Raw genomic sequence first — 17,522 nt, 5'->3', positions numbered from 1 at the left:
GTGTCCATTATCCCTATTCGCTTTTCAGATAGCGGGCCATGGAATCGGCGACACACAAGCCTTAACATGGCCTCTACGTGCTGGAAACAAATTCAAAATCAATTTAGTACACATCCATTTATAAACAATTTAACTAACAAGAACTAAACAATTTAAAAGGGCCGTGAAGTATCAAACTCACTGATGCGTCCACCACATGTCTGGGAGTAAGTATGTCGTTGAAAAAATTCCTTGGCACGATATGTCCATCAATTATATACTCCCTGTCCATAAATGACAAAATACACTTCAATGAACCATTCAATAGACATAGTTCCAGGGCAACTGTGGACAGTTACTGACCTTTGGCGGTAGGACCTTAGGGCCGATAAGAATTTTTTCTTCAGATTCTCGCTGACTTTTACAAATGGAGCCAGAACCTCCTCAGGCAAACAGAAGAAATCCTCAGTCCCGGTCCTAATTTTCTTCTCCGACAAATCCCTGTATCTCTTGGGACATTTCCTTGGTCTTTTCGAACGCAACAGATGGACATCCGTCTCTGGAGCCCGTTTCTGTCCTTTTTCACTACCACGCAAGTCCTGGGTATCGTGGACAATATCTGTTTCCTCTTCCTGTGTGTACCGCATGAAATACTTTAATATATAATGTGTGTATATATTACTGTCCACCGATTACTTGTGTGTATAAAATGGTTTAATATAAAATGGTTGTATAAAATACGTGTTACCTCAACGTCTCCCTTTTCCTCTTCCATGTCCTCCTCTTCTTCTTCATCGTCTCCCTTTTCCTCTTCCATGTCCTCCTCTTCTTCTTCTAGGTCTCCATGATCATCGTCTCCATCTTCCTCTTCATCGCCTTCCTCTTCATCGCCTCCATCTTCCTCTTTATCGTCCATCTTTTCATCGGCTTCCTCTTCATCGTGTCTCTCTTCTTCTTCACTTTCTCCTTCTCCTTCTCTTACCTCAGCAGTTGGTTCTCCTTCTACATCTTCCTCTTCCTCAGTTGACTCGCCTTCAGATTCCGTCTGCTTAGATGGTTCTGGAACCATTGAAGAGCCTTCTCCTATGTCCTGTCCACCAGGAACAGGCTGACTGTTGTCCACACCATCGCCCTATAGACAATATAAAATATTTCTCAATATAGACAACTTCATTGATAGACAATTTATACTAACTATTACCTGTGGGCCCCCTTGGTGATCATTTTTTCCACCATCATCCTCATCCTCCTCTTCTTCTTCTTCTGATTCAGGGTTTGCATCCTGCTTTAAATTATAATATAACAAATATCAACTCATTTTTCTTCTTCTTCTGATTTCGGACAAAAAGGAACTCAAACTCACATTTTTCTTTTCTTTTCCTTCCTCTTCATCATCATCATCGCCCTTATCTTCTTCCTCTTCAGCTGTTTTTGTAGTGACGTCCTCATCGGCCTCATCATCTACCTCTTCTTCTCTCTCTTCACTACGAAGAAGCTCTGGAACAAAGAATACGACATTGGATTGGTCCTTATTTGATTCTTCGTAGTCATTCTCTTGTCCATTGTCTCCTTCTCCAGAAGAGGAGGATTCACCATCATCCTGTTGTAGACAGAATAATTATTGATATTTGAATGGACACATAATAATAAAAAAAAAAAACTTCCAAAGGATATATTACTAGAGATTGATCATCTTTGCCATCGATGACTTCATCAGTTCGGGTCTCGTTATCATCCTCATCTCCTGACGAGGATTCCCCATCAACCTTTAGTTAAAGAATAGACGGAATCATGAATATGTTGTAGACCTAAAATACTTATAGACACATGTTTCCAAGTCATCCTATTAAAGCAATTATTACCTCCAACGAAATAACCTTGTCCTTTCCAGAGTCATCATTTTTTGATCCGTCTCCTCCCAAATGATCGCCGTCGACTGCAGCATCATTTCTTTCTTCATCTCCTCCCAGATCCATATTATCTTCATGATCGTCTTCCTCATCTTTGTTAACTTTGCCTCCAGTACCAGAGGATTCACCACCAGCCTTATGTTAACAACAAGTGGACGAGTTATTAAAACATTGTAGACATTAAAAATATATAGACGAAAATTGTATAGGACTGATTTATTACCTTCATTGGTTTAGCCTTGTCGGTTGCGCCTTCTTTCCCCAAATCCTTTATAATCGCATTAATAGCCCCGTATGGCCCACTGCTCCCTAAGTCTCCAACTGAATCGATAGGATTTATATTGATATGATTTTTATTCTTGTTGAGGCCAAGATCTGACCCATATACGCCTGGATCTCCTCTCCTGATAGTCCCTTTGATTTCGTCAACCAATTCGTCCTTCATTAAGGACTTCTCAAGTTTGAAATCACTGTCCATCGAAGCTCTGTGATTTAGCAGCATTTGCCTAATCTCTTCAGTGTGGACATCCAATTTCTTGTCAATAATGGCTTCCAGATCCGACTTGTCTACATGCATTGATGGACAAACTTCATCGTCATCAATTTTTCCCTTCCCCTTGTCCATTCTGTTTAGACGGGATGTTTCTGAAACAACTCTAACTTTGGTTTTCCTTTCCACTTGTTGAAGTTTAGTAGGCTCGTTTTTTTGAACAATTATCTCACTGTGTACTCTGGACCCTCCTGTCCACATGTTTGCTGTAAACCTGAACCCACTCGAGATTAGCCTCTGAAGATAGACAACAGACGGATCATCAACCTCATCAGTCCATAAGTTGTTGACTGCGTTGTAAAAGCTATCATCGGATACCATAATTGGGTCAATTTGAATCTGCATAAGATTAGATTGTTATTTGTGTTAATAGATTAGATGATAAAAGAGCAACAAATTCAACCACAGAGAACTTACATTGCCATTCTTCTCGGTGTCCATTATATTGGAGTTATGGAAGGTCTTACATGGCGTAAGCTCAATGACAGATGGGTCAGTGAATGTTCTTTCATCATCTGGATTTGGAAGAAATCTCTCAAAGGCTGGAATTGCCTTCAAAATCATAAGCTAGAACGCAAGAGTAAATCCGTGTGTAGCCGTGTGGGACTGGTCCAGCTTACTTCTCAACTTTTGGAACGATTTCACTTTGCTACTTACCTTTACCATCCTTAGGGTCAACTGGAAAGACTCTCGTCCCCATGGATACTTTTCAAACTGCTCCAAATCCCTCACCATTTCCACCACTTCGGTTGATGCTCTAACAGGGTTATTGTTGCACAGAAGGATTCCTTCAACAATGACAACGAGAGCTAGACGTCGCCTCCGCCATGATGGCATTCTTTCTTTCTCAGGCAACCTTTTATCTCTCTTAAGCCATCCAACAATCTCTTTGATGCTGACCACATTCTCCGTTTCTGATATCAGAGTCTTCCAGTAAGGTTTACTTGGATCTGCAGATGTTTGGGCTTTTATAATTCGTTTAGCCTTTGGGTACTTTCCGCATGGTAAACCCGTAAGTAAACCAAATTCTCGTAAAGAAAATCGGAATGGTTGTCCACCAAAGACAAACCAGATTTCATATCTCTTCCATGTATGGACTGCTCGACATAACATTTGGTGGACAAGCTTTCCTGATAATGAAGCTTTGCGGACAGGTAAATCAAAGAGAGGACCAAAACAAGAGCCTCTGATGTAAGCCAAATCTTCTATTCCTTCTAGGGCTTCCACCAGATCCAGTAAATACTCAGGCTTGGAGTATGAGTTTATGCGTCCTTTCTCTGGGTATCGATCTGTAGCGTATATTCGTCTTGGAAGAAGATCTCGATTAAACTCCTCATACTGTGGCGCCGATTCCGATATAGTGGACTGCGACTTCTTCATTTTTAGATCGGTGGCCTGTGACTTCTTCAACGTTGGTACGGTTGACTGCAGCTTCTTGGACTTCGAATATGTGGACTGCGGCTTATTGGACTTCGAATCTGTTGGAGGCGGCTTCTTTGATTTCGCATCTGTCGACGGCGGCTTATTTGCTTTCGAATCGGTGAACGGCGGCTTCTTAGTTTTTGAATCGGTGGACTGCGGGTTCTTTGATTTCGAATCGGTGGACTGAGGCATATTGGATCTCGTATCAGTGGACGGCGGCTTCTTAGATCTTGTATTGGTGGACTGGGGCTTTTCCACCCCGTCGTTACCCTTGTCCATACGACTGCAAAATTTAAACAAATTTTATGAGACCCCAAAACCCTAAACCACCGAACAGAACAAATTGACCCCAAAACCCTGATTTACGCAATTTTTTGAAGGACAAACCAATTGATTTGGACACAACCATAAACCCTACAACGATTTAAAAAAAAAACCAAAATGATGATGCAGTCGGAAACAAATTAACCCAGAAATGCCCTATCAAAAACAAATTGACCCAGAAATCCCGAAGGAGAAATGGTTAGAGTCTTACAATTTCGTCCTTGATTCCGTTTCTCTTCCAAATCAACGAAGAACAAATTTGAAAGTAATGACAACTTTTTTCGCCTGAGTTTTCTGAGTTTCGTTTTCGATTTCCCAAAACTTTTTCGCCTGAAAAGACACTGCAACAGAGAGAGCATTTAATGCGGGCAGTTTTCCCACGCTCAACTTTGAAAGACACCACTGAAGCGTCCCAACTGTTCGCCCAGGGTGTTTCCGTCTTTTCCTATCTCAATAACTGGCATGAGATATAAGTTTTCTGAAATGTGGTATATTCGTGGGGAAAACTTAAAAATGTGGTACTTCTGGCAATTTTCCCAAGATTGAACCCCGTTAAATAATTTCGTTACGTCCGTTAACGGCTGTTAACTTGCGGATATGATTCCACCAATATTTTATATACAAGGTATTTTAAGACCACAAATAATTAGATGAGTTATTTTTATTCCAATTAAAAAGTATTAGGTATTAAACATCCAAATAAAAATTAGTTTGGGTTTTGTTTTGAGAATTTTCATGTTTTTCAAATCAAATAATATATCAATAAATTAATCATTTTATAAATTTACAGATAATTTCTTTATTGTACCCCATCGATTCAAAATAATAAATTTAATTTTTCTGTACAAAATAAAATTTAGAGTCACCACTAGGTAATTCAACTGTACGAAAATTAAAAATTGAACCAAAAGATACTAATTACGTTTGATCAATTGACCATATTGAGAAAGATTTATATTATTTGATAAAAATCATCGAATAATTTGTCTATTGAAGGAAGAATTTAGAGTGATTTGAGTTTTATTGAGTTTTGAGATGATTTTGGTGAATTTTGGTGAATTAGGAAATTTGTTATTAAAATTCTCCCAAATCCCACCTAAAACCATGGGATTTGGATGTTTGAATTTTAACTAAGACTAGATTTTAACCCGCGGTACACCGCGGGATGATTTATTTTTAAAGTTAGTATAAAAATATTTTGTATATTGTATCTCCTTATAAAATATTTATTTATATTATAGTTTACAATTGTTATTAAGTAACGGTATACCACAAGTCCACGAGACAATTGTTAATAAACTGAAGATTTAACCCGTATTAAAGCGGCATGTTAATGATATTTATAAATATTGATTCAAATTCGTCCGCCATATAAACCCATTTCGAAATATAACCCGTTCCGTAATATCTTAACCCGTCCCGTGATTTGTTTTTATTATAAAATTTAATGATTATTTATTATATATAAAAGTTTACAAATCATATCATTCTCTATGTCATTTATATTTTAATAAACTGAAGATTTAATCTGTATTAAAGCGGCATGTTAATGATATTTTAAAATTTTATAAATATTGATTCAAACTCGTCCACCATATAACTTCGTTCCGAAATATAACCCGTCCTGTAACTTCTTAACCCGTCCCGTGATTTGTTTTCTAAAAGTAGTAATTTTTAAAATTTAACGATTATTTATTATATATAAAAGTTTACAAATTGTATCATTTTCTAAGATATTTATATTTTATAGTTTACAATTGTTATTAAGTAACATTATACCACGGGACAATTTTTGGTTTTATACAATCTTTTCTAAATGAGATTCATTTAATATGTCTAATATTGGTGGTATTAAAAAAATTAAGGATTTAATTCGTATTGAAGCGGCGGATTAATGATATTTTAATCTTTTTATTATTGTTGATTCAAAAACCCGTCCCGCCAAACCCGTCCGGCCAAAAAACTCATTTATTTTATTAATGTTGATCTTATTTATGATATAATTCTGTATCATTTTCTAAATATTTTAATCGATGTAGAACGTTGAACACACATTTTCGTCAATTGGATAATATATGTCCGTTTTTAAAATTTCGAATCATAGTATATGCAGAAAAAAAAATGATTTTTTTTTTACTTTATGTATTATATGATGATTCAAAACAGTTAAAAACAAATCAAACAAAGATGATAGGAGAATCATAATTCTAAATCTTAATCAAATCTTCTAAATATCTAAATTATTAAATATGGAATATCCGGTGCAATATATGGGTTTTATTTAACCCGATCCAAGGGTTTTTTTGTGAAGGAATTTTAAAAACGGGTCGGGTATCCGATTTATCCGGAAGCATTTTTACCCACCCGTCACCAAAGTGTTGCAAAAATACTAGTATAGATATTCTCTGAAATTCCACCCAAAATCACTTAAGTCACTTTAAATTCACAACTTAAAATGTTTCCAATAACAGTGGATTTGATTGTAGATTTTAAAATCACTAATCCAATAACATTTGATTTTATAAAATTTTTTAGAATTCATGTTTGAATAACATAGGATTTATCATTTTAATACAAATCATTTCAAATCCTTTATTGAATTCACCCCCCCTTACAGCTTCTCATAATCGATCTCTTATAGATTCTAATAATTTTTTTTTTTTTTTGTAGAACCTTTGTTAGATTAATATATTTTGGAGTATTAACAATTACAATAAGAATATTGTAATCATCAATTGATATTCTATGCTTATTTTGGTAACACATATACATTTTAATCTAAGTTGTTTAATACAATCCATGGCTCAAATCTTGATATTTAAATTTTAAACTGAGTCACCTTATCAAAAACAAGTAAAATAATTGTTTTGCAAAATACTCACTCAAATCAATGGACAAATTTCATACACCATGAAATATATAATTGTAGTCAATTCTTTGCAATTTCAAGGAATATAGGCAACGACGACGTTAAAAATCAGAATCACTAAGTTGACTTATTCATTTCTAATTTTTCTTCACTTTATTTAAAAAAAAAAGAATTTCAAACACATGAAAATTTGTCAAAATAATTTCTAAAAATATATACCATATACGTCAATTGACTATAATATCGAGATTTTTTCCTGACTAAAATTTAGAAATTTCATAAGAAAAATAAAAGTATGAATATTTAGTAGTTATTTACGCCCCCTTCCTGTTATTATAGTTTTTTTTGGTTGAAGCTTGGAAGGCAAGTTGGGTATTATTATTTTGTTTAAGCAAGATTCTGCAACTCTCTTTGTTTCTTTCTATTTCTTTATTTACTTTTGTCTGATTTCTCTTTTTTTTTTTCTTTCGTTTTTATATATTTGCTACCAATACTAGTTTGAACATTTCCACACATAATTTCGTAGGCAAATAAGAGTACTGTTACACTCACCTGAATAAATCTAATGTTGAAGAAGACTTAGCCATCTTAATTGACCAATACTTTGCTTATGTCAATCTTTGCCCACCAAGAAGCTATGAACAATGAATAGCCTCCTCTGATTCACAACAAACATCCACAAAAAACATGAGGTTTTTGTCTTTCTTGATCTCAGTTTTCGCAGTTCTTGAATTGGTTCAAGCTCAAGATCAATCAGGTTCTTACTCTGCTTTTCTTTCTTTTCTCTGTTTTCATAAAAGCTTGATGTTTTGTTTCCTCTGCAGATTAAAAATTTGTTTTATTTGATCATGAACAGGATTCATCAGCTTAGATTGTGGTTTGGTGCCTAAGGAAACTACTTATGTGGAGAAGTCGACGAATATAACATACAGATCAGACGCGACTTTCATCGAAAGTGGGTTGCCCGGGAAGATCAATGAGGTATACAGAACACAGCTTCAGCAACAGACTTGGGCCTTAAGAAGCTTCCCTGAGGGTCAAAGAAACTGTTACAACTTCACCCTCACCGCGAAACGCAAGTATCTGATCAGAGGAACTTTTATCTATGGGAATTACGACGGTTTGAATCGACTCCCGAGCTTTGATCTTTACATTGGTCCAAACAAATGGACCTCTGTTTCGATCCCAGGAGTAACAAATGGTTCAGTCAACGAGATGATTCATGTCTTAACACAAGACCGTCTTCAAATTTGTCTTGTTAAGACAGGAGAAACTACACCGTTTATTTCGTCATTGGAACTTCGTCCTTTGAACAATAATACATACGTCACACAAAGTGGATCGCTGATTGCGGTCGCAAGAGTTTACTTCTCACCCACTCCACCGTTTGTGAGGTAAAGAGACGAGCCAAAAAGGTTTTGTTTTCATATTTCTTGTTTTGTTCTTTGTGTTGAATTAACAAAAATAGGCTTCTCTCTTTCTTTCTCAAGGTTTGATGAGGACGTACATGACCGAATTTGGGTTCCATTATTAGGTAACAAAACTTCCTTCTTAAGCACGGAACTTTCTGTTGATACAAGTAACTTTTACAATGTGCCTCAACCTGTGGCGAAAACTGCTGCTATCCCGGCAAATGCTACTCAGCCTCTGACAATAGATTGGACTCTAGACGACATCACTGCACCGTCATATATATACATGCATTTCGCTGAAATCCAGAATCTTGAAGTTAATGAGACCAGAGAATTCAACATTACTTACAATGGTGGCAAAAATTGGTACTCCTATTTTAGACCTCCAAAGTTCAGAATAACAACTGTATACAATCCAGCAGCTGTGAGTTCTCAAGATGGGAATTTCAATTTCACTTTCTCGATGACCGGTAACTCTACTCTTCCTCCACTTATCAACGGCCTCGAGATTTACCAAGTCTTAGAGCTTCTACAGCTTGATACAGACCAAGATGAAGGTAAGTTAAGCATGTTCTTAAAGCCATTATTTTACCAAGATCTTCTATCTTTTTAGTTTTAATATTAATGCTAAATGTAATGATTGATCAGTTTCGGCTATGATGAAAATCAAGACAACTTATGGTTTGAGAAAAAGATCTAGCTGGCAAGGAGATCCATGTGCTCCTGAGTTATATAGATGGGAAGGTTTAAACTGTAGTTATCCTGTCTCTGAGCCACCGCGGATCATATCCTTGTATGTTTTGCTCGTTCATCTCCATTCTTTTGTTCTGTTTTTTTTTCACAAGTTCTAACTCTTGGATTATTTATTAGGAACTTGAGTGGAAGCAATTTGAGTGGTACCATAACACCTGATATATCCAAACTAACACAGTTGAGAGAACTGTAAGCATCCGAATACACAATAATAAACTTCAAGTATATGATATGGTTTATTGTGTAAAACAAATTGTTTTTTTTCTTCTTTAATGTGCAGAGATTTATCAAAGAATGATTTATCAGGAGAGATTCCAGGTTTTTTTTCACTCATGACGAATTTGACACTCATGTGAGCTTCCAAATGACTACTATGCTTATCTCGGTTCTTGGACGCTTTATGTGCTGTTCTGATAGATTCTCTTTTCATTTGCAGAAATTTGAGCGGAAACAAGAATCTCAATCGCTCAGTTCCTGAGACTCTTCAGAAAAGGATAGATAGCAAATCTTTAATACTAATGTAAGATTTTCAGTGGATACAGTCTCAACCTTTTCGAGTCACGGAAAGTAATTCAGACTCCTATGCAACAGTGTCTAACCTTCTTTTTCATTTCACATTACCTTTAATGATTGCAGTAGAGATGAAACCGGAAAAAATAGTAAAAATGTGGTTGCTATCGCAGCATCAGTGGCTAGCGTGTTTGCTGTGCTAGTTATCTTGGCTATCGTTTTTGTCGTCATAAGGAATAAACAGAGAACTAATGAAGGTATGATCACTAGACTGGGTCTTGAAAACTAATGAAAATGAAACTTGTCAGATTTTACTCACTTCTTTAATATTTTGCAGCTTCAGGACCTGCATCAGTAACTAGGGGTACGGTTAAAAGTGATACAAGATCATCCAGTTCATCAATCATAACAAAGGAACGCAAGTTCACGTATTCCGAGGTACTCAAGATGACTAAAAACTTTGAGAGAGTTCTTGGTAAAGGAGGGTTTGGGACAGTGTATCATGGAAACTTGGATGATACTCAAGTAGCTGTGAAAATGCTCTCGCATTCATCAGCTCAAGGTTATAAGGAGTTCAAAGCAGAGGTACTTGAAGAAGACATAGATCCATATTCGCTTTTTATATGTCAGTAAGTTTCTCAGTCGTGAATTGGTCATTTTGTTATTTTATCAGGTCGAGCTTCTTTTAAGAGTCCATCACAGACATTTGGTGGGACTTGTGGGTTATTGTGATGATGGAGATAACTTGGCTTTGATCTATGAATATATGGCAAATGGAGACTTGAGGGAAAATATGTCAGGTAACACTTTAACTTAGAGACTCTGATTCAGTCAAATCCATCACCTTCCGCAGTTTAAAACATTTAAAGCTCGGTACAGGAAAACGCAGTGTCAATGTCTTAAGCTGGGAAACAAGAATGCAAATAGCTGTAGAGGCAGCACAAGGTAGAACAAAACTCTCTGATTTTTTTTTTTTACTATTACACAATAACCATAAACAATAACCATTTGTGACAGGATTGGAGTATCTGCACAATGGATGTAGGCCTCCTATGGTCCATAGAGATGTGAAACCAACTAACATCTTATTGAATGATCGGTCTCAAGCAAAACTAGCCGACTTTGGGCTGTCGAGATCTTTTCCAGTTGATGGTGAATCTCATGTCATGACAGTCGTTGCAGGAACACCTGGTTACTTAGACCCTGAGTGAGTGAATCAATCTTTTTTTCTGATACTGAAACGAGTTATGAAGATTTGTGAATTGTAATCTCTCTTTATGATTCTCTTTTCTTTTCCAGGTATTACCGAACAAATTGGCTAAGCGAGAAGAGTGATGTGTACAGCTTTGGTGTAGTGCTTTTAGAGATAGTCACAAACCAGCCTGTGATAAATAAAAACCGAGAGAGACCTCATATCAATGACTGGGTTGGGTTCATGCTTACCAATGGGGATATCAGGAGTATTGTCGACCCAAAACTGATGGATGACTATGACACAAACGGTGTATGGAAGGTTGTAGAGCTGGCTTTAGCTTGTGTAAACCCGTCTTCAAGCCGTAGACCGACGATGCCACACGTGGTGATGGAGCTAAACGAATGTCTTGCTATGGAAATTGAAAGGAAACAAGGTAGTCAAGCGACGTACTCAAAGGATTCTGTTAAGTATAGTCCAGTTTCTGCTTCTGATTTCTCCCCTTTAGCTAGGTAAAATGTCTTTGTGTTGTCAAGCTATGTTGTTTATAATAATGGATTGTTCATATTGAAAATCTTAAGATAGCTCTGTAAATTTTTCCGTAAAACGTACTAGCCTTTATTATGTATAACATTCTTGGGTTCCAAGAAATTGATATGTATAATATCAGTTTATTTAGTCATCAACGCCATGGCAAAAAGACCAGGATGCTCTGTTTTGATTATTCTGTTCTCATACTTTGGATTGGTGCTTAGAAGATAGAGATTTTTCTGAGAAATTATTTTATTTTGAAATAAAAATTTACAAGATTTTCGGATTCTACAAATTCAAAGTCAACGACTGACAAAATTCACTAGTGTTCATATCACAAACAAAAATAGAACTACTAGGGTAAATAAACGTGACTCCATAAAACTTAAATTTACTGATTCATTTAAAATTTGTTAAGTTTTTACCTAATAAACTCCATGTAATAACTGCTTTCACATCATTTTTTTTAAAGTCTACCCAATAATATACATTTGAAAATTGAAAACTCTCCAACGGCCTGAAACCAGAAAGAATGTCGTAGACACGTAAGGGTTACTGTAAGAATCACCTGAATAAAATAAAAGAATCTAATGTTGAAGACTTAGCACAAAGCTTACACAAGCTATGAATGCCAAATCATTTGACCAATATATTGTTATCTCAATACTTGCCAATCTAGAACAATGGATCATAGCCTCCTCTGAATCAGAGCACCCACTGCAAAATAAAATAAAATAAAATGAAGTCTATTCGCGGGTTTTTGCTCCTCTTGATCATAGGTTATGTCATTTTTGAATCAGTTCAAGCTCAAGATCAATTAGGTTCTTACTATTCGCTTCTTTGACTACTCTGTAGATTAGGAAGCCCTTTTGGCATTTGTTTCTTTAATAATGTTATTTATGGTGTCGATCATCAACAGGATTCATCAGTTTAGATTGTGGGTTAGTCCCTAAGGACACAATTTATACGGAGAAGACGACAAATATAACATACAAATCAGATGCAAAATACATCGATAGTGGATTGGTCGGGAGGATCAGTGATGAGTATAAACCGCTGCTTCAGCAACAGACTTGGACCTTAAGAAGCTTCCCTGACGGTGAAAGAAACTGTTACAAGTTCAACCTTACCGCTAAAAGCAAATATCTCATCAGAGGAACCTTTATGTATGGGAATTACGACGGTTTGAGACAAGTCCCCAAGTTTGATCTTCACATTGGTCCTAACAAATGGACTTCTATTAAATTGGATGGAGTAGCAAATGGAACCATCGTCGAGATGATCCATGTTTTAACACAAGACCGTCTTCAAGTTTGTCTTGTTAAGACAGGAAAAGGGATACCATTTATTTCGTCGTTGGAACTTCGTCCGTTGAACAATAATACTTACCTCACCCAAAGTGGATCTTTGATCGCAGTTGCAAGAGCTTTCTTTTCACCCACTCCAGTATTCATAAGGTAAAGACGGATTTTTAATTGTATCTTAGCCCTTTTCGTTTATGTTGATAGTTTGACCAATTTGGTATTTGCGTCCAAATGTTGCCTTTAAATGCAAAAACCATTTGCATCCAAAAATATGGATATCTTCGGATGCAAAAGTTGTATCCAAATGCAAACATCCATATGGAAAAAGCGATTTTAGAAACAAACAACATCTAACGGCTAAATTTTGATTGATGCATCTACGATGGGGCCTTTCTTGTTTTGTTTTCTATGTTTTTGAGTTAACAAAAATGATTCTTGTGGCTTTCCCTCTTGTTTTATAGGTATGATGAGGATTTCCATGATCGAATCTGGATTCGACACGTAGATAGCGCAACGGTGTCGATAAGCACAGACCTTTTGGTCGATACAAGTAACCCCTATGATGTGCCACAAACTGTGGCAAAGACTGCCTGTGTACCTGCAAATGCTAGTCAGCCTCTGTTTTTTTATTGGACTCTAGACAACAACACTTCACAATCATATGTATACATGCATTTCGCTGAAATCCAGACTCTTAAGGATGGTGAGATCAGAGAATTCAACATTACTTATAATGGTGGCCAGAATGTGTACTCCTATTTTAGGCCTGATAAACTCGAGATATCAACTCTATTCCGTTCAACACCTTTGAGTTCTCCGGATGGAAATTTCAGTTTCTCTTTCACGAAGACCGGTAACTCAACTCTTCCTCCTCTTATCAACGGTCTTGAGATTTATAAAGGCTTAGACCTTCTAGAACTCGAGACAGATCAAGATGAAGGCAAGTTAAGCATGTTCTTAAACCCATTATTTTACAAAAAACTTCTGTCTTTTAAACTGGTTTTTGAAATGTGATGATTGATCAGTTTCTGCTATGGTAAACATCAAGGCAACGTATGATTTGAGCAAAAAGGTTAGCTGGGAAGGAGATCCATGTGCTCCTCAGTCTTATCGATGGGAAGGTCTAAACTGTAGTTATCCAAACTCTGATCAACCTCGGATCATATCCTTGTATGTTCTGTTTCTTGATCTCATGGTCTTTCAAATTCAAGGTTTCACAAATGCTAACTCTTTTGGATACTTTATTGTTTGAAAACATTACATTAGGAACTTGGCAGAGAACAAGTTGACTAGTACCATAACACCTGAAATATCCAAGCTAACAAATTTGATAGAGCTGTAAGTGCCCGGATTGTCACACCGATAATGTTATTTATTCGATATGCTTTATTGCATATCTAATTAACTCTTCAAAAACTTTGCTTTCTCTGTCTAATGGACAGAGATTTGTCAAAAAATGATTTATCAGGAGAAATTCCAGCGTTTTTTGCTGATATGTGTAAGTGCGGATGAGGTAAGATAAATTGCAGAAAGTAAACGAGACAAGAAATTTGTTAACGAGGTTCGGTTTTTCCTACTCCCCGGGACCAAGTCCAGATTCGATTTCACTAGAACAAGAAAGCAAATTACAACCAATTCGCAAACGCGTAAAACAAGCCCAACCCTCATGATTTACCGCTCCCTTCTATAACGTGAAACCTTAAAGATAAATCTCTACCCTTAACTAAACTCTCCTGAGCCTAGATTTAATCAGGATAACCTAACCCTGAGCTAAACTCCCCCTGAGTCTAGACTTTAATTCTCCAAAGTTTCTCGAACGACCACCACACACGAATCGTCACACCAACGAACCCAATGGTCACCAAAACTCTCCAAAAAGAACCTTCAACACCAACACACAAATAAGCTTGATCACACAAGCATTTAACCCGCGAAACTACGTCGCACACGATCACACACACAATCTCTCACATCGAATCTCCTTGGGATTTTTACTCTTGCAAATCCACATTCTCATAAGGTCACGTCCCCCTTATATAACAAAAAGAAACTTGCGCCTCAAGCTCTTCCAATCACACATAAGAGAAAGTTTCCAAATCCCATAAGGAAAAGGTTTTCCTTTTTGTCAATTTCCTTTTCTCTTCAAATAAACTTCCACTTTACTTACATGACTCCTTTTGCTTCAAACAAAGATAATTTTCCTTTTCTTGACTTGACAAACGCTCCAACACCCAAGTACTCGAGCCCCCCCCATCAGCCATTATGCATCTCATCTTCCTGAATCCCATCTTGTACTACTTTCTGTACTACTTCAACGACTAGTACAGAACACCAAAATAACTGCATCTTCAATCTCCCCCTTTTTGACTATGTATGTGAACTCAACAACTCTAGCTTCAATAACTTCATCACCAGTAACACAACACCAATAACTCCAATCTCCCCTTACTTGAGTCACATCATGGTCAAAAACTAACCAAACGATCGCCTCCATCTAAACGAAGAATGAAATACCATTGCACCATCATCATAATGATTAACTCTCTTAGACCAAATATTCCTGAGATGTATGAATCCATAACGCACGATGCTTAGCTCTGTTTTACTTCCTGAACGATTTCCTGAATGATCTCCTGAACGATCTCCTGAACAATCTTCTGAACGATCTCCTGAACCTCACCCTGATCTACCCGAAACAAGACTAAATCTCTATCGAGAACCCGCTCTGATACCAATTGTAAGTGCGGATTAGGTAAGATAAATTGCAGAAAGTAAACGAGACAAGAAATTTGTTAACGAGGTTCGGTTTTTCCTACTCCCCGGGACCAAGTCCAGATTCGATTTCACTAGAACAAGAAAGCAAATTACAACCAATTCGCAAACGCGTAAAACAAGCCCAACCCTCTTGATTTACCGCTCCCTTCTATAACGTGAAACCTTAAGGATAAATCTCTACCCTTAACTAAACTCTCCTGAGCCTAGATTTAATCAGGATAACCTAACCCTAAGCTAAACTCCCCTGAGTCTAGACTTTAATTCTCCAAAGTTTCTTGAACGACCACCACACACGAATCGTCACACCAACGAACCCAATGGTCACCAAAACTCTCCAACGAGAACCTTCAACACCAACACACAAATAAGCTTGATCACACAAGCATTTAACCCGCGAAACTACGTCTCACACGATCACACACACAATCTCTCACATCGAATCTCCTTGGGATTTTTACTCTTGCAAATCCACATTCTCATAAGGTCACGTCCCCCTTATATAACAAAAAGAAACTTGCGCCTCAAGCTCTTCCAATCACACATAAGAGAAAGTTTCCAAATCCCATAAGGAAAAGGTTTTCCTTTTTGTCAATTTCCTTTTCTCTTCAAGCAAACTTCCACTTTACTTACATGACTCCTTTTGCTTCAAACAAAGATAATTTTCCTTTTCTTGACTTGACAAACGCTCCAACACCCAAGTACTCGAGCCCCCCCATCAGCAATTATGCATCTCATCTTCCTGAATCACATCTTGTACTACTTTCTGTACTACTTCAACGACTAGTACAGAACACCAAAATAACTGCATCTTCAATCTCTCCCTTTTTGACTATGTATGTGAACTCAACAACTCTAGCTTCAATAACTTCATCACCAGTAACACAACACCAATAACTCCAATCTCCCCTTACTTGAGTCACATCATGGTCAAAAACTAACCAAACGATCGCCTCCATCTAAACGAAGAATGAAATACCATTGCACCATCATCATAATGATTAACTCTCTTAGACCAAATATTCCTGAGATGTATGAATCCATAACGCACGATGCTTAGCTCTGTTTTACTTCCTGAACGATTTCCTGAATGATCTCCTGAACGATCTCCTGAACAATCTTCTGAACGATCTCCTGAACCTCACCCTGATCTACCCGAAACAAGACTAAATCTCTATCGAGAACCCGCTCTGATACCAATTGTAAGTGCGGATGAGGTAAGATAAATTGCAGAAAGTAAACGAGACAAGAAATTTGTTAACGAGGTTCGGTTTTTCCTACTCCCCGGAACCAAGTCCAGATTCGATTTCACTAGAACAAGAAAGCAAATTAAAACCAATTCGCAAACGCGTAAAACAAGCCCAACCCTCTTGATTTACCGCTCCCTTCTATAACGTGAAACCTTAAGGATAAATCTCTACCCTTAACTAAACTCTCCTGAGCCTAGATTTAATCAGGATAACCTAACCCTAAGCTAAACTCCCCTGAGTCTAGACTTTAATTCTCCAAAGTTTCTCGAACGACCACCACACACGAATCGTCACACCAACGAACCCAATGGTCACCAAAACTCTCCAACGAGAACCTTCAACACCAACACACAAATAAGCTTGATCACACAAGCATTTAACCCACGAAACTACGTCGCACACGATCACACACACAATCTCTCACATCGAATCTCCTTGGGATTTTTACTCTTGCAAATCCACATTCTCATAAGGTCACGTCCCCCTTATATAACAAAAAGAAACTTGCGCCTCAAGCTCTTCCAATCACACATAAGAGAAAGTTTCCAAATCCCATAAGGAAAAGGTTTTCCTTTTTGTCAATTTCCTTTTTCTCTTCAAGCAAACTTCCACTTTACTTACATGACTCCTTTTGCTTCAAACAAAGATAATTTTCCTTTTCTTGACTTGACAAACGCTCCAACACCCAAGTACTCGAGCCCCCCATCAGCAATTATGCATCTCATCTTCCTGAACACATCTTGT

The 17,522-nt window shown here is 37.1% G+C and overlaps 1 protein-coding gene and 1 long non-coding RNA gene across 2 annotated transcripts; both read left to right on the top strand.

Annotated features, from left to right (window-relative positions):
• The first annotated feature begins 7,478 nt into the window (after nt 1-7,478).
• Nucleotides 7,479-11,645, top strand: LOC110224582 (probable LRR receptor-like protein kinase At1g51890). Its single transcript, XM_021010864.1, has 13 exons — nt 7,479-7,811; nt 7,911-8,448; nt 8,545-9,023; nt 9,115-9,259; nt 9,337-9,408; nt 9,500-9,571; nt 9,656-9,739; nt 9,856-9,986; nt 10,067-10,314; nt 10,403-10,529; nt 10,609-10,674; nt 10,747-10,936; nt 11,029-11,645. Exons 1-13 carry the CDS (start codon nt 7,742-7,744, stop codon nt 11,435-11,437), a joined length of 2,631 nt encoding a protein of 876 aa, XP_020866523.1. The 5' UTR covers nt 7,479-7,741; the 3' UTR covers nt 11,438-11,645.
• A 1,584-nt stretch (nt 11,646-13,229) lies between these two features.
• LOC110224671 lies at nt 13,230-14,891 on the top strand. The gene is made up of 3 exons (XR_002329169.1): nt 13,230-13,926; nt 14,023-14,094; nt 14,199-14,891. It is a non-coding gene; the product is annotated as an uncharacterized LOC110224671 (long non-coding RNA).
• Nucleotides 14,892-17,522: the final 2,631 nt, after the last annotated feature.

This window comes from Arabidopsis lyrata, assembly GCF_000004255.2.
Source record: "Arabidopsis lyrata subsp. lyrata unplaced genomic scaffold ARALYscaffold_1, whole genome shotgun sequence".
NCBI classification, from domain to species: Eukaryota; Viridiplantae; Streptophyta; class Magnoliopsida; order Brassicales; family Brassicaceae; genus Arabidopsis; species Arabidopsis lyrata.
This window is presented reverse-complemented; position numbering and strand designations above follow the sequence as displayed.

What these genes read in the sequence shown, in the direction of transcription:
- LOC110224582 (XM_021010864.1), top strand. Translation starts at nt 7,742, where the DNA reads ATGAGGTTTTTGTCTTTCTTGATCTCAGTTTTCGCAGTTCTTGAATTG. An exon ending in ATAAGGAGTTCAAAGCAGAG is followed by an intron (nt 10,315 to 10,402) that starts GTACTTGAAGAA and finishes TTATTTTATCAG; the next exon opens with GTCGAGCTTCTTTTAAGAGT. An exon ending in CTTGAGGGAAAATATGTCAG is followed by an intron (nt 10,530 to 10,608) that starts GTAACACTTTAA and finishes AGCTCGGTACAG; the next exon opens with GAAAACGCAGTGTCAATGTC.